General features: G+C 46.0%; 1 protein-coding gene across 1 annotated transcript in view; it reads right to left on the reverse strand.

Annotated features, from left to right (window-relative positions):
* Positions 1-1,670: 1,670 nt before the first annotated feature.
* The window catches only part of LOC102448023 (ubiquitin-conjugating enzyme E2 L3), an 89,313-nt gene continuing 73,638 nt past the window's right edge, over positions 1,671-17,345 (reverse strand). The window contains exons 3-4 of the mRNA XM_075897839.1: positions 8,706-8,892; positions 1,671-3,762 (exon numbers count right to left, since the gene is read on the reverse strand). Coding sequence (XP_075753954.1) covers positions 3,608-3,762; positions 8,706-8,892 — 342 coding nt within the window. The 3' untranslated portion in view covers positions 1,671-3,607. The remainder of the gene's footprint in view (positions 3,763-8,705; positions 8,893-17,345) is intronic.

The following is a 17,345-nucleotide window of genomic DNA, read 5'->3' on the forward strand; positions in this document are numbered from 1 at the left end:
GTAGCAGAATGGAACTGCAGAAAGCCTATACCGGGGGTCAGCAACCTTTCAGAAGTGGTGTGCCAAAATTTAACTTATTTACGGAGCTGTATGCCGGGGGGGAGTGGGGAGGGAGTACAGGCAGGCTGGGTACAGTGACCATATTTTCTGAACCAGCTGCAGCCAGGGAGAATGCTTTAATTTTAATTATTAAACCAATTAAGCATTTTAACTCATTTAAAACGAAGTTTGATAAACTAAGTAAAATATTAATTTATGTCCAACACAAAAGGTGTCAATGTTTTCTTTATTTATGGCGGGGTAGTGAACCTTTTTTGGGTCGGGGGTCACTGACCCACAGAAAAATCAATTGGGGACCACACAAGTGAGAGGCAAAAAAACTCCCCCAAAACCCCCAACTGAGACACCTCACTCCTCTGGCGCTCCAGCCCCACGTGGTGAGGGGAAAGAACAGGGAGGACTGAGGTTCAGGGTTTCCCATAGGCCAGATTTACTTTTCTGGGGTTCCAGAGTTAGTGGATTTTATGGACCCCCCTTAGGCTCTGGGGTAAGGACGAAAATGAGTTCAGTGTGCGAGACAGGGCTGCAGGATCTGGGTGGGAGGTAGGGCGCAGAAGCAGGCTGGGAGTAGGGTGTCTGGCCAGGTGAAGGGAGCAGGAGCAACAGTTGATGCAGGAGCAGGGTGCGGGTAGGTGTCTAGCCAGGAGGGAGGGTGCAGGAACAAGGGAGGGTTTCAGAGCAAGTTGGGAGTGTGGGGTCTTGGTAGGAGAGCGAGTGAGGGGGACTGGGGGTCTGGGCATGAGGCAGGACATTTACCTGGCTTCATGCCCCCTTGCAGCAACTGCCATGGCCATGCAGTCTCAGGCCAGCCCTGGAGGTACTGCTGAGGAGCCTCACCCCAGTACTACCTGCTGCCGGGAAGAGGGAGAGCTCTCCAGCAGCTGCGTGGGGGAGATGGGGCAGGGCTGAGATCCCACCCTACGTGTTGCTGAAAATCAGTTCGCATGCCACTTATGGCATGTGTGCCACAGCTTGCCAACCCCTGGCCTATACCAATACTTTTGGATGTATAGTTTTAAGATCCAAAACTACAGCATGTTTAGAATTGAGCATGACTTAGGGAACCAATAGAACAAAAGTTTGAAATCCTTAGTTAAATAAAAAGTACTAAGCCAGTCCTGTGTTATCTACTCCCACTTCAACCATACAGTACACATACTTATTCGGTCTGTGTATTTTGCAAAAAGAATCACCTATAAGTAAAAGCTACTACAGGTGTTCCACATGTTATGGTTTGGGGACTGGACTGTAAAGAAGAGAATTGAGATCGTGCCTGTTTAATTTTATGCCTAGGATCAGGTGGAAGAAAATATTGAACTTGTTGTTGGCTGATGTGAATTTGAACTGCAGTTCCTAGACTTATCCAACCTCTTCAGTTCCCTTTCAGTGGTATCTAATTCATACGTATTTAGCATTTAACCTGAGAGGTTTACAGTCAGAAAATATATTCACAATATATCAAAACAAGAGTGACAAAGAGGTGCTACAGTTTTTATAAATATAAATTTGGAAAATGGCAAATTTCCATGCTAACAGACGTGATCAAGAGGAGAAAAAAAAAACCCAGTGGGTCGTTTAGGTATCTGATGCAGAAGTTACACACACTTCAATTTGTCAGATAATCTGGGATTTCTTTTTATTATGAATCAGTGAGCGTGAATCAAACAAAATCAGTACCAACTTTCTGCAAATGAAGACACAAATATGTAAAAATTTGTTAACAGACAGGAAATGCATGTTTCCTTAAATAAAGGTGACCATGGTGTAACTTAAGATTTTCTGGCAGGTAAATAAAGAACACTTAAGAACTTTTATGTTTAAGTTCCCTCACTTATAAAATGTTTTCTTTTCAATAGAGGCACTGGGCTGTCATTGTTTATGCTAAATTCTAAATCAAAGCTGGATCTAGTTAAAAAGGGCTGGGCAGAAGAGACAGAAACATACAAGACATTAAAACCAAAGGGGTTTCACACAAGTCCTGAAACATTGCAAAGACAGGGCCTGTACTAATGCTGACTGTAGAAGTACAAATAACCATCTGGGTGTGAAGAATTTACTAATATAGGTTCCTGCACATCCGATATGCACTCCTAATCTTGGATTTCTGGAAATAAACCTGCTTTTCCAATAAAATACCAACATTCTAATGGTTGGGAAGAGAAGGCAATTTGACTGTGTGGCTATGACCTCATTTTAGTTTTAGGGAGGAATAAAAGGCAGCTTAAAATATGAAAAACAGATTGTAAAGTGTACTTGTGTGCTAAACAGGAAGGGCTTCCTTTTATCTGAGCAGGAATGCCTTGGATGGAAAGGAAAATACCTTATTTTTATCTGAATAAGTGAGAAGGGAGTATTACTTTAAATACTCATTGACTCATTTAAGTCAAGCGTAGTACATTATTTCTTACAGATATTTATGAACAGTACTAGTGAAATGTATTCTATTTATTAGTTTATTGCTTAATGCTATCATCATACCATTAAAAAATAATTATGCAATAATTGGTGGGAGGAGGGTTGCCATCCCAAAAAGCACAGATGGTTTCAAAATACAGTCTGATGGAAAGATGTACTCAAATGACTAGCCATGGTGTCTGAATTTAAAAAACAAAAACAATACTTTTTGGAAATGTTAATTTTGCAATTGAAATCTAAATCTAACAGTTTGTTGCTTTGGTTCCTATTGGTCTCCAATTTCTAAAACTTCCTAAAGTGGTTGCAATGCTGTTCTGTGCAATTTTTTCCTAGCTAGTCTGCATAGATATTAAGCATAAAAGTGAAAAAACTTCATAATCACATTCCACTATTCATTTGCTACAGATTTTTTTCCCCCGTTTTCCAAATGTAGAAAACAAGCAATTTTTTAATTCAATCACGCACACAAAACTTGGGTTTTCCCATTTAATAAACATTATTGTGGTAACATCAGCCAGATTTACAGAAGACCCCTAGGCTTTGTTTCTGATTGTTTTTGTAACATAATAAAACCAATACCCCACAAACTGAAGTTAAGAGGGACTTGCAACCCAAGTTCCACAAAGCACAGTCCAACATTTAAAGATAAAAGTAAACTGCTGCTAAACATTCAACCATTTTCTGTGAGGACAGGAATATATTTTGTAAGATATCAGTTGGGGGGGGGGGGGGGGGGGGAGAGAAAATTAAATGAACGCAATATAGTGGGAACTGCAAGAGAAAATAAGAAACAACAGCCACAACCTTTTAAATGTTAAGGGCAGACTATAAGTCTAAGATATTTTTGTTAAATTCTGACAAGAAAAAGAAACAGCATCCTTTAAAATATACTGAAGCAGTGATTTTTAAACAAAGAAAGCAGAACTAGAACATCTTAATTTTTTATTCCTTTTTTTACAGGTTACCTAGACCACTTTTGATTAAGAAAGCTGTAGAAAGTTAGTAACAGCCACAAGTTAACACTAAAAGGTGGCACTTGTCAATTTTCCATACAGCCCTGCTTTGTGGTATGTCTGAAATGCACTGCTCCAGATCTTCTATCACACGTTGCTGACATCAACTTTGTCAGATTTTAGTCCACTGGTCGCTTTTCACCATATTTCTTTGTAAACTCTTCAGCGTTCTTACAGAATTTTTTACGGTCCTTAGAGTATTCTTCAGCTAGATCAGCCCGAAGAGGGTGCTCAGGCTGTGGGTCATTCACCAGTGCTATGAGGGACTGGATTACTGTTAAAAGAAATACAAGTATTGTCAGTGGCTTGAACATTTAATTTTTAAATAGCTGAAATGTAAGTGATGCATTAAAAGTAAGAGTTTAAATGGTGTTAAAAATGTCCCTATGAAGGGGGAGAGGTAGATACGTGGGAGGGTAGGGATAGGGTCCAGAGTGACCTAGACAAATTGAAGGATTGTGCCAACAAGGACAAGTGTAGAGTCCTGCACTTGGGACGGAAGAATCCCAAGCATTGGTACAGGCTGGGGACCGACTGGCTAAGTAGTAGTTCAGCAGAAAATGATCTGGGGATGACAGTGGATGAGAAGCTGGATATGAGTCAACAGTGTGACCTTGTAGCCAAGAAGGCTAATGGCATATTAGGTTGCATTAGGAGGAGCATTGCCAGCAGATCCAGAGATGTCATTATTCCCCTTTATTCAGCTCTGGTGAGGCCACATCTGGAGTATTGTGTCCAGTTCTGGGCCCCCCACTACAAAAAGGATGTGGACGCATTGGAGAGGGTCCAGCAGAGGGCGACCAAAATGATTAGGGGGCTGGAGCACATGACCTATGAGGAGAGACTGAGGGATTTGGGTTTATTTAGTCTGCAGAAGAGAAGAGTGAGGGGGGATTTGATAGCAGCCTTCAACTTCCTGAAGGGAGGTTCCAAAGAGGCTGGCGAGAGGCTGTTCTCAGTAGTGACAGATGGCAGAACAAGGAGCAATGGTCTCAAGTTGCAGTGGGGGAGGTCTACGTTAGGTATTAGGAAAAACTATTTCCCTAGGAGTGTGGAGAAGCACTGGAATGGGTTTCCCTAGGGAGGGGGTGGAGTCTCCATCCCTAGAGGTGTTTAAGTCCCAGCTGGACAAAGCCCTGGCTGGGTTGATTTAGTTGGGGTTGGTCCTGCTTTGGGCAGGGGGCTGGACTTGATGACTCCTGAGGTCTCTCCCAGCCCTAGGATTCTAAATCTGTATGATTTCCAAAGGCAAACCAATACATTGATAAACTAGTACATAGCAACTGGACACAGTTCAAAATTTTAGTTCAGTAATGATTCTGAATTAACATTCATCTCAAGAAGGAAAAATTGGAAGTTCACATTAGAAAACTAATAGACAAATCCCATACAGTTCAAACTGGACTCCAGATTTTCTGGCTAGGTAACTGGCGTGGCACTCAAATGATGGACTTGGCATACTGCTGTGAAATCTAATACTACTTTTTTTATGTTCCTTTGGCCATTAGAAACTAATTAGCTAAACTGACAGGGTGCAGCAATTACAAATTTTCAAACTCTACTATGTGCAGTCAGTAAAAGGAATACGCATAAATGGAAAGTAGATTATTGGTGATAAATATCTCAGATCTACAGAAACTAGATGTGTGGAAAAAAAAAAAAAGTTTGTCGTCTGATGCTCATTCACAGGGCTTGACAAACCCTGGCGAGAGCCACTCGCCAGACCGACACTGCGCATGCGTGAAGCGCCAGTGAATGGGGTGCTCGGAGCGACCGGCTGAAATCTACTCGCCCGTGGTGAGTAGATTCAGCGGTTTGTCGAGCCCTGTTCATTCATAATACCCTAATACCAGTCCAATTTAGGGGTCTCAAACAATATACAACATTGCCCCCACGCTTTTCAGGCAACTATGCCAAAACTTCAATAATTTAATATTTTCCAGATTGGTAACCAGCTGCCATATGGAATGGAAAGCAGCTCTCTGGAATGTCTGGTTATAAAAATTATATAAAGGAAGATTCCTTCCCTCAACACCACAGTTGCTAGATAAATATAGTACTTGTATAATAGGGTAAAAGGTAAGGATGTTAAAATGTGATCATCTGGCTAATTGTATAGTCGATACAATTTCTATCGACCATACAATTAGTCAATAAGCGCCGCTCTGCAGAGCCACAGCAGGGGTAGCTCCAGGAGCTGACTCAAGCCGGGACTGAGCAGTCCTGGCTCCTGCCGGCTCCAGAGCCGCCCGCGCTGTGAGTCTGCATTTTATATATAGTAAGAGCCGCTGGGCTCTTACTACATTTAAAATGCAGAGGTGCAGCGACCAGCACGAGCCAGGACTGCTCGGTCCCAGCTTGCGCTGAGCTCAGCAGCCCGTTTGCGGCAAACAGCCCTGTCCACTGCGAACAGAGACTGCTCCAGCACCAGCCCCTGTTCGTGGCAGCCAGGGCTGGTCATAGACAGGGGCTGCTCAGGCAGCAGCCCTGGCCACCGCGAACGGGGGTTGCTTGGCGGCAACAGCCACTGTCTGCAGGGGGGCAGCTCCCCACTGGGACACCTGCAGACAGGGGCTGCTTTGCAGCAGTGTCCCCTCTCTCCCCCCCGCACCCCACTGCCTCTGATAGAGGCGGGGGGGTGGGGGTGCCGCAGAGAGCATGGGGCAAGCGGGGACTGCTTGAGTCCCTGCTCGCCCCATAGCACTTCTGCTTTTGAAATGTACAAGAGCCCCACAGGGCTCTCTCTCTCTGAAATAGGCAGCGGGGGGGGGGGGGGGGAGGAGCGACTAATTAAGTCGCTACTCGACTATCCAATAAGCATTTGCTTATCGGATAGTCGACTAGTTGCTTACATCCCTAGTAAAAGGAAAGTCTCCTTTCAACCTGTGGTCCGTGGACACCTGGGGGGGGTCTGCATACTACGATAAGATTTCCAAACAGGTTTGCACCTTCACCTGAAATTTTTTTAGGGGTCCACAAATGAAAAAAGGTTGAAAACAACTGCTCTATATTGAAGGAACTAGTTTTATAGTAGAAAAGCCCTGGATGCCAGAATAATCTAGCTAAAAGCACACCGCAGACTTATTTTTGCTATGGGATTATCAGACTCTTGTAACAACTATCCGGAACTGCAAGTTTAAAAAAAAAAAAAAAAAAAAACCCTCCCCCCCTCCCCAAAAATAAAAAAAAAACCTTAGACATCTGGGGGGAGAAAAACACTGAAAAAGGAAATCAAGGGAAATAAGTGTTATGGGATTAAAACAATCATTGGTTTTGCAAAATTTTATAGGAGATTACCTATTCAAAAGTGTACAAATTAGTAAACATCTGACAGTTTTAATTCACTTTTGTATAGTGGCAAAAGTGAGCAGGAGCTTTGGTAATTGGGACCAAGATACATTACACATGATGTTGGTGATCCAACACTTAGTTTCAACCAGCACATTCTTGGATGTCAGATACATGCATTTGACTACAGTAGATAGGGACAAAGGCAGAATAATTTAATTAAAAAAACAACTGCTCTGAAATAGAAAGTGTCAATTGCAAGTTTCTTGGGGTAGGTACCAAAATTTCCTCATTGTTTCTTACAGTGCTAAGCATATTAGTAGTGCTGAGTGACAATGCAGCATTGCTCATTTCAACAAATAGTGGAGAATAAGCCTGTAGAGAACACACTTATAGTAAACTAACCACTACATTCCTATATTTATAGTCAAGCCCCTTCCACACAATATATGATAAAAAACAATATATGATAGAAATAACACTGGTTAAATTAGGATTTCTATTATGTAATTATTTCTATGAATGGATGTTCGTTGTATGATGGTGCATGGAAGACTATCATGAATATGCATTATAGACAGAGTTTGACAAAAGTGGTCTTGATAAGTTATATTTTATCTATAATTTAAAGTACTGAAAGAGGCTCCTAATGTACAAGTTATTCAAGACATTATCACTCTCATGTTAAATTTGACGACACTACAGTCCCAACTACATAGTACAACCACCTTTACAATACAATCTATTGTGGTTACAACACAGTGTCCTGAAATGTGCTACAGACTCTTATAACATGTTGCAAAGGCTGTAGCAAAGTTCAAGGGGCATGATTAAAACACCTTCAAATCAGGCTGCAAATTACAGATGATCTTCCTTCTCTATACTTCACAGCTTTCAACACACTCATATTTCCCCATGCTCCCCTATTCCCTCAACATCACAACAGTGTCTCAGCAGATGAGGATTTGGACTCTGTTCATCACTCCAGCATCCATCATAATTTCAGAGTTCCCCAAAGTGGTTACTAAAAGACTACATGCGGTACTACTCCCAGAGGGCATAACACTCTCCACCCTTTGCCATCCTGGGAACAAGGAACATAGGTCGAGACCAAAAACTTGGATCCCTGCTCAGCTGCAGGGGAATCTAGGTTCCTGGCCCCACTGGCAGCTGCCCGCAACCCTGCCAGTCCGCAGGGCTCCTCGGCACCAGCCCTCCATCAGGACTCTGGTCCTGGAACATCCATGGTCCTACCAGACCAGGGATGTTGCCAGACCAGAGTCCCGGTTTACAGAGGTTCAACCAGTATCTGTTTTTGTCAACACACAGTTCACGGTGAGAAAGAGAGGTGGGAGAAGGGAATTTTTTACCTGTACAGACTCTGCCTCCTACATAAAAAAAAGCTTTTCATGATCACTGAAGCTCTGAGGAAGACAGAATCTCTACTAATAATTTGGGTTTATAGCACTAAAAAAAGCCCATACAAAAAAGGAGCTCCCTAACAATAATTAAAGTTACAATAGTCACCCAGCAGCATTCAATACCAACAACTCTGCCAGCCAGCATCATCAAACATCAAATGGAGACAAATTCTTAGCTTGACAATACATGGAAACAAAAGCTCCTTCAAACCCAAATGTTTAAGGTCTTTTCCAAGAGACTTCACACTTTAAATCACATATCTTTTAAGATTTAAGAGAGAATTAATCTTTGTTAGGGTTTGAACTTGCAGTTCTACGGTTTCTAGGTGCTTTCATCATCAACGATGGAGTTCCACAGCTCACTACATTCCCTTAGGGAGTAATCTATTGCACAAACCTACAAACAGATACCTTGGGATATCAGCTACCACATGATAAAAAACAAGCACCCATTGGCTTTAACAAACACAGTCACTTGAAATTAAGTTCACCATACAGAGTGTTTTACCTTGGTCAGTTTTGGTTGCTGGCTTCCAGTTTTCAGCACTAATGACTGGCAGACAAACCTGCCCCTTTTCATCAATGTTAGGGTGATAGATCTTTGTTTTAAATGTAATCTTAGGAGGTTTGAAGGGATACTCTGCTGGAAAGTTGATTTCGATTCTGAAGGCTCCCTTATCATACGGAGGATTGTCCTGGAATGAGAAGACAAAACATTAAGGGGTTTCAGGCATCAGAACATATGTACTTGAAGGGACTGCTATAGCTCTCAGTATTTTGAATAGTCCCTGTTTAAGATGCACCTGTTTTCTGGGTAGGCCTTCAAGGCCTAGACTTAGGTTTGTGTGTCAAAAACATCAAAACCTGGACATTCTTTTGCAGAGGGGTAATAGCATTTTGTCAATATTTGTATTTACCCTGAAAGTAAGAAAAAAAACTACATATATTATGTCAGCACAGAGAGGTGGTTGACATTTCTACTAGGTGAAAGCAGAACTTTGTGACATTGGTGATGAGGCCTCCCATCTCAATTTTTTGTTATTCCTGATTTCATAAAGGTTTTCAAGTCCTCTCCTAGGGTGTGTCTAGACTACAGGGTTTTGTCGACAGAAGTGGACTTTTGTCGACAAAACTATACCTGCGTCTACACTGCCGCTGAGTTCTGTCGACATAACATTGACAGAACTCGTCAGTTTTGTCGACAGCTGTAAACCTCATTCTATGAGGAATAACGCCTTTTGTCGATGGAGTTCTGTCGACAAAAGGCGTTACTGCATCTACACTGTCCTTTGCGTCTACACTCTCATGTCGACAAAGCGGCTTGCTTTGTTGACAGAACTGGATGTAGTCTAGATGCTCTTTGTCAACAGAAGCTTTGTCGACAGTATCTGTCGACAAAACTTCTGTTGACAAAACCCTGTAGTCTAGACGTACCCCTAGATACCAACTTTCTGCCTCAAGTTTTCTGTTTCTAAATCTAGTTATTACATTTGTCTCCCAATACAGTGGTACAAAGAACAGAGCAATTTGACTTGTCAAGTTTCTCTTTACGTTCTAAGAGAACTTTTTTGCTTTGACTGCATAAAATCTAACTTTTTTTAAAACTAACAATAGATATTCACTGCATCTGCTGATGAGAACACTGAATTTGTATGCCGTTTTGGGTGCTTTTCATCAGATCATCTTGGGAGGAGTATGGTGAGAAGACTATGAAGTTAGGAGAGTGATTTTGTCATGCTCAAACTGAACAATGCAAAGCTCAGAAACACACAGCAACTGCTGCTAGACACTGTAGTTCTGGTTTCAAAATGTTTTTCAATTATTTTATGAGAAACCCAGAAGAAACACACAACTACTGATTTTTAGAGGCTATCAAAATATAGCATTTTTGTACTGCAAACAATTCCAGCATGATAAAACTACTCAGGATGCTGGGGAAAGGGTGATTCAGAATAGCCGAAAGTGTGTTTTTAATTCAGTATAAACTTAAAAAACAACAAATAGCCTGGTAGCACTTTATAGACTAACAAAACACGTAGATGGTGGTATGAGCTTTCATGGGCACAGCCCACTTCTTCAGATGACCGGAGTGTTTGATGTCCAGAACCAAAAAGAAGGAAGCGGGGGGGGGGGGGGGGGGGGGGAAGCAGTGGGTATATAAATATAAAAGGGAAAGCCGAGCAGTATGTAACAGGCAAAGCTGATAGTCTATAAGCACCTAAAGACTGGATAGTTAAAAGAAGCAGAAAAGAACCATTAGTTAGCAATTAGAGAAGAAGAGTACTAACACCAGATTCTACACAAAGAATCATTGGCACCTTCATTGGTTGGTTGGTTGATAATGTCTCAGCCATCCGGTATCTCGATTCAGACCATTGGCATGAGAATTAAACTTGTGAATGAATTGTAATTCCAACCCTTCCCTGTGTATTTGGTTTGTGGAATTGGTCTGTAACAAAAGAGCAACTTGAAGATCTCTTAATGAGTGACCAGGCAAACACAGGACTCTGAAGTCCCTGCTGGGAAGCTGGTAGGTGCAGTGGCAGACGGAAAACAGCCCCAAATGTGCCGGGAGCTGGAGAAACAAAAACCACCTCCCGGGGACCAACGTCTGAGCTGAACGAGGCAGCCCCGGGGGCGGCAGCAATAGGGTATGGGGAGGAAAAGGGGTAAGAGAGGAGATCAGGAAGAGGAGGAAGGGGAGTAGGGGGAGAAAGAGGTGAGGGATTAGGAGAAAGAGTAAGAGGAGGGGGAGCAGGAGGAAGAGTGGGAAATTCGGTTGGGAGAGGGGCTGAATAGGGAACAGGAGTGGGACAGGAGGTAGGAACAGGAACAAGAGCAAGGTCAAAAGCCTCAGCAGGAGAGGCACTAGGATGCGGTGCCTCCTCGCAGGGCAAGGGATCGGTGGCAGGGGAAGTTAGTGTCTCCCTGTCGCCGAGCCCCGGCGCCACAGAGAGCATAGCACCAGATGCTGATGGGGAATGAGGGAAGCTCCCGCCCGGTAGGAGCCTCAAGGGATTCGGTGACCACAGCCGAAGTACTGTCGATGGTCGGGCAGATAGTCACATGCTGGGGCAACTCGGAGGCAGGGAGAAGGGAGAGTGGTGGGTCACAAGGGGAAGGAAAGGACAGATGTTGTCCCTCCAGGGCATGGTGATCCCCCTTTAAGGCAGCTGGGGTTAACCCTAAAGCCTCCACCTCCTGAGAGGGGAAGGGGAGTCCATTGCCGGCCACCAGGTGGTAGTCTTTGTCAGTGGCCGGGTCAGTGGCTGCTTCGACAGCGGAGGTGGGGACGGTGGGAGCATCCTCCATGGACGCTCCCTCATGCAGGGACTCCAGGAGGAAGGCGTTCACCCCCCCGCAACCGCTGCAGTTACCTCAGCCGCCCCGCAGAACTGTGAAGCGTCCGGGGGCACAGAGGTAGGGATGGCTCCAGCATCCACCCCCAGAGGAACAAGGAGGATGTCCTCCCCCTCAGTGGGTGGGGTGGAACACTGGGCACGCTTGCAGCGCCTCCCCATGGCAAGCTCCCACCCCTTGAAGAAGGAGGGCTGGGCCCAAATGGGGAAAGAGCCAGAGGACAAAGGCAGTGGTGGGAGGGCGAGGGAAGACAGGGGCTGGGCAGCAGGGGAAGGGGAGACCTCCCCCTGAGGTAGGCCCTGTTCGAGTCCCGGCGCTGACCCTGCCACCCTCTCCTCCGCAGGCCCGGCCTTGCCGCTTTTGGCGGTGGCAGCGGCGCCCGCTCACTCACCTAGGCTGTGCGGAGCCTGAGTGGGAATGACAACGGTCACAGTTGGATGAGGGGTGACCCCAGGATCCGGACCACCAGCGATGGTGGGGCCCAGTGCCCTTCCAGGCGTCAGGGCTCCCGAGTGTCTCTCCGAGCCGGGCTGGGGGGATGTTCCTTCTGATGTGCCCTCTCGCCCAACAGAGAAAACACCAGGCCTCCCCCACCGTGTAATACACCCGGTACTGGGCCCCTTGATGGGGCACCAGAAACAACCCTTCTAGGCTTTCTCCGCCACACCACACCAGCAATAGTTGGACTTGTACCTGCCGGCGGAAGGAAAGAACTCCCCCGCCACCATCAAACCCCTCTCTACCGCCTCCTGGGTGGTGGCCTCAAACACCAGGAAGAATACCACCTTCCCGAACATCTTAGAGGCTGCCACCACGTGCTAACGCCCACACGTAGGTCTCCACGTGGGGCGAGGCCGACACCAGGAGACAACGGATCCTGTACCTCCTGGTCAGGGTGGGGAAGGGGCTGCGGCCGCCAGAGATGGAATTCCGGGAGGCGGCAGGTGTGTGGGGGGGTGGCGACTACCTGAACGTACGCCCTGGGGGTCGGGACACCGTCACCCCCAGAGCTGGTGGAAGGAACAGGGGGACAGGAAAGAGGGGAAGCCACAGCTGGGGGGGGGGGGGGGTGAGCCCTCGCCACAGGAGATTTTACCTTCCAGGCAGGGTTCTTGCCCTTTTTGGCCCCTGACCCTTCCCTGCCCTTCAAGGGGGGCTTTCTTGGTGGTGACTAGAGGTGCTGCAGCAGGAGCGGTTGAGGCCCCGGGATCCCCATCCGCCATCTCCACTGTATTGACAGGGAACCTGGTAACCTCAGAGGGGTCAGTGTTTGTGTAGAGGTAGATGTGAAGAGGGGTGGGGAAGGGGCGGCAGGGGTGTCACCAGACGACCCCTCCATTGTATTCAGGGGCGGGGAGGGAAGAACAGGGAACAAACAATTTGGGGAGGACAAAAGTGCCAGGGAAGGGAACGGGGTGCGGGGAGGAAGGAAGTTCACCACTCCCCACTGGTAGGCTGGAAGTGGGGTGGGATGGCAGCAATACAGACAGGCCAACAGGGGATAAAGGAATAAGGGGTACAACTCCCAGCACAGGATGGTAAGACCGGTTCCTCCGGCTACACTGTGGGGGGAGGAAAAGATTTAAAGAACATGGGGATAAGTGAGACTGTGTAACTCCACCATGAAGCCTCTAGGGGTTTCATGCCAGTCCCAAGCCTGGATAAAGGAGGAGGGTTGAGCAGATGAATGTTGATGCGCTGATCGTAAAACAACAATACAAATGAAATCTGATGCCAGGACGATTAACTGATAAAAGATGCCGGCTCGGACATCACCCAGATAAACAAGGTCCGTAATACCAACCGAGCGATCAGGGTTGGAGCGATAAGCTGGCTACAACTAACACATATACTATCAACCAGAACGTGGGACGTACGAACGTTGTGGGCAACGGGAAAGTTAGAGCTCTCAAAAGGAGATGGAGAGATACCAAGGTGATATACTTGGACTGGCGGAGATGTGTTGGACGGTATCGGGAGAGATGTGTGGTTGCAAAGTCATTTGGTCAGGAAACGAAGCGAAACATAAGGCAGGAGTCGGATTTCTTCTTCGCAAAAGAGCTAGAGAAGCATTGTTAGGATACAAACCGGTGAGTGCGAGAATGATGGTAGCGAGATTCAAAGCAAAACTGTTCAACATCTCGGTCGTTCGGGTGTATGCGCCCACGTAGGAAAGCACGGAGGAAGAGATCGAGCTATTCTATAAAGATTTGACAAAGACGTCGGAGGAGATACCAAAGAGAGATGTGTTGATCATCGGAGGAGACTGGAACGCGAAGGTTGGAAGAAAGTCATGGGAAGATCTGGATACGGAGAAAGAAATGAACGAGGTGAGAAACTACTAGAGTTTGCCAGGAGCATGAGATGGTGACCTGCAACACAAGAGTCCAAGAAAAGGACTGTAGGAAGTGGACATGGTGATCGAACGACGGGAAGTCCAAGAATATGATAGATATAATCTCAAGAAGAAGAAGATGGGTAACATCAGTGCTGAACTTTCCAAGGAGTGGATATGGACTCGGACCACAGTCTAGTGATTGCAAACATGAAGAAGAAACTTAAGAGAAAGTATAAGACACAGTTTAAGAAACGAAGGGACGTGGCGAGGCTAGGCAAGGAAGAAATAGGGAACGCGTACAGAGCAGTGCTGGAAGAGAAGATCAGGAAGGCGGGCACAGAGAAAGACCTAGATAAGAGAGTCGAAGGGATAGCTACGGTGTGACAGGGTGTTTGCCCTGCACTGGCCCTTTAAGGGCAAAATCCCAGCCCTGAGTGAGGGCTGAGACCAAAGCCCCAGCTGAGGCAGCTCTGCTAATGAGGGCTCAGCTGCAGGCTACATATAGAAGGACTCCTGGAGGGAGGGGAGAACTGACTGCTGCTCTGGCTGGAGCGTAGTAGGGACCTGACTGCCAAGGAAGCGGGAGACTTCCTGGATGTAGAGCAGTGCGGGGGAAGGAAGGCAGGGCTGGGGAGGCTCTAGCCAAGTAAGGTCCCAGGTTGCAGGGCCTGAAGCTACTGGGGCTGTGGGAGACAGCCATGGTAGGCAGGGGCAACAGATCCACACCCCTTTGCCAATGATGAGTGGCCGTTACAGACTGCAGTCTGCCCCCGGAGGCAGGGGCTAGATGAAGACTGGCAGTGGGTCACTGAGGCAAGGGGGGTACACGGGAACTGGGTGTTCCCAGGGAGAAGAACTGGGGGTCACGGGGAGAAGGGGGGACCCTGGAGTGTGCAGTGGAGTAAACCCCCCCCCCAGAAGGGGGCGCAGAGAGACTGGAGTGGGCACTGCTAGAGGGTAGTGCCCTGAAGAGGACGTCGTGGTTAAAGGAGAACACGGGGAGATACCAGCTGGAGGAAGGCACGCAATGAAACAACAAGCTGCATCGGCACAGGAGCCAAGCAAACAGAGCTGTAAACAGGGGTGTTTGAGTGGGAGTTTGTAAGGGGAGTGTGGATATTGGAACTTGTTTGGAGTTTGTTTTTGCTGTGGAGAGGGTGTTCTGGTTTGTTTTTGTGTTCACCAAACTAATAGGATTTTGGTGAGAAAGTAGATAAAACACAGAGGCATTAGTGGCCATGGCCCAAGTAGTAGAGAACACAAGGAGGATGATTGGATGTGGTAGCTGCGGTATGTACATGATTCTGGAGGGGGTACCTGAAAGGAGTTTTGTTTGCATGAAGTGCCGCCTGATAGAGCTGATGGAAGAAAAGATCCGAGGACTGAGATGCAGGTGGAAACTCTGGTCGAGTTTAGAAGGGGGTTTGAGCAGATGATGGGGCAAAGGCATGACGTGGCTGAAGGGGAAAGTTTAGATCTGCAGATGGAAGCAGGATCAAGGGCCTCAGAGGGGGGACTGCTGGGCGAAGAAAATGGACAGTGGAAGCATGTGACTCAGAGGACCAGGCAGAGGAAAAGATGGGTCAGTGAAGGAGGAATAGAGCTCAAGAACAGGTATGTGGAGCTGGAGAATGAAGAAGGGGTACAGCAGGTAGATAATGAAGATGGAAGGGTGAGGAAGAAGAGAAGAGTGGCTAGTCCCATAGATAAAGGGGAAGACTTAATGGAGACAACACCAATAATGAGCATTAGGAGGATACAGGATGGGTTAAAGAGGATTACAAGGGAAAATAGGAATGGCAAGGACTTGCAGCCGGAGGAACCAAGAGATAGACCAGAGAATCGCACTATCACTAGGAAAAGGCAGGTCTATGTGATTGGGGACTCCTTACTGAGAAGAATAGACAGGCCAGTAACCAGAGCTGATCCAGAGAATAGAAGGGTGTGCTGTCTGCCAGGTGCTAAGATACGGGATGTGGAACTGAGGTTGAAGAGAATTATTAAGGGAGCAGGAAGGAATCCATTGATCATCCTTCATGTAGGAACAAATGATACAGCTAGATTCTCGCTGGAACGAATTAAGGGAGACTATGCTAGGCTGGGGAGGATGCTCAAGGAAACTGAGGCTCAGGTGATCTTTAGTGGGATTCTGCCTGTTCCTAGAGAAGGGCAACAAAGATGTGACAGGATTATGATGATCAATGGATGGCTTAGGCAGTGGTGCTATAAGGAGGGCTTTGGGATGTATGGTCACTGGGAGGCATTTATGGACAGAGGACTGTTCTCTAGAGATGGACTTCACCTAAGTAGGGAGGGAAATAGACTTCTAGGATGGAGGCTGGCTCAACTTATTAAGAGAGCTTTAAACTAGGAATTTGGGGGAGACGGTTGGGAGATGCCCAGGTAATCTCTACGCCAGATTTTAACACTGAGAGGGAGGAAAACGAAGTAAGAAAGGATATAGCTGGGGGTAGGAGAATGAACACGAGGAAGGGTGGGGTGGATACTAGTCTAATAGGTCATATTGGAGGTATAACGTCTGTGCCAAATTGGGTAAAGAATGTGAGTGAGGCCAAACAGCAAAACTTAAGATGTTTGTACACCAATGCGAGGAGCCTAGGTAACAAAAAGGAGGAACTAGAGCTATTGGTCCAGGAAGTGAAACCAGATATTATAGGAATAACAGAAACATGGTGGAATACTAGGCATGACTGGAGTACAGGTATTGAAGGGTATGTGCTGTTTAGGAAAGACAGAAATAAGGGTAAAGGTGGTAGAGTCGCATTGTATATCAAAGATGAGGTGGATTGTAAAGAAATAAAAAGTGATGGAATGGAGAAGACAGAGTCCGTTTGGGCAAAAATCACATTGGGGAAGAAAACTATCAGATCCTCCCCTGGGATAGTGCTTGGGGTGTGTTATAGACCACCAGGATCCAATTTGGATATGGATAGAGACCTCTTTAATGTTTTTAATGAAGTAAATACTCATGGAAACTGCGTAATCATGGGAGATTTCAACTTTCCAGATATAGACTGGAGAACAAGTGCTAGTAATAATAATAGGGCTCAGATTTTCCTAGATGTGATAGCTGATGAATTCCTTCATCAAGTAGTTGCTGAACCAACAAGGGGGGATGCTATTTTAGATTTGGTTTTGGTGAGTAGCGAGGACCTCATAGATTAAATGGTTGTAGGAGACAACCTTGGCTCAAGTGATCATGAGCTAATTCAGTTCAAATTAAATGGAAGGATAAACAAAAATAAATCTGAGACTAGGGTTTTTGATTTCAAAAGGGCTAACTTTAGTAAATTAAGGAAATTCGTTAGGGAAGTTGATTGGACTAAAGAAATTATGGATCTTAAAGTGGAGGAGGCCTGGAATTATTTTAAGTTAAAGTTGCGGAAGCTGTCAGAAGCCTGTATCCCTAGAAAAGGGAAACAATTTATA

The sequence above is a fragment of the Pelodiscus sinensis genome, chromosome 15, assembly GCF_049634645.1.
Source record: "Pelodiscus sinensis isolate JC-2024 chromosome 15, ASM4963464v1, whole genome shotgun sequence".
Taxonomy (NCBI): Eukaryota; Metazoa; Chordata; order Testudines; family Trionychidae; genus Pelodiscus; species Pelodiscus sinensis.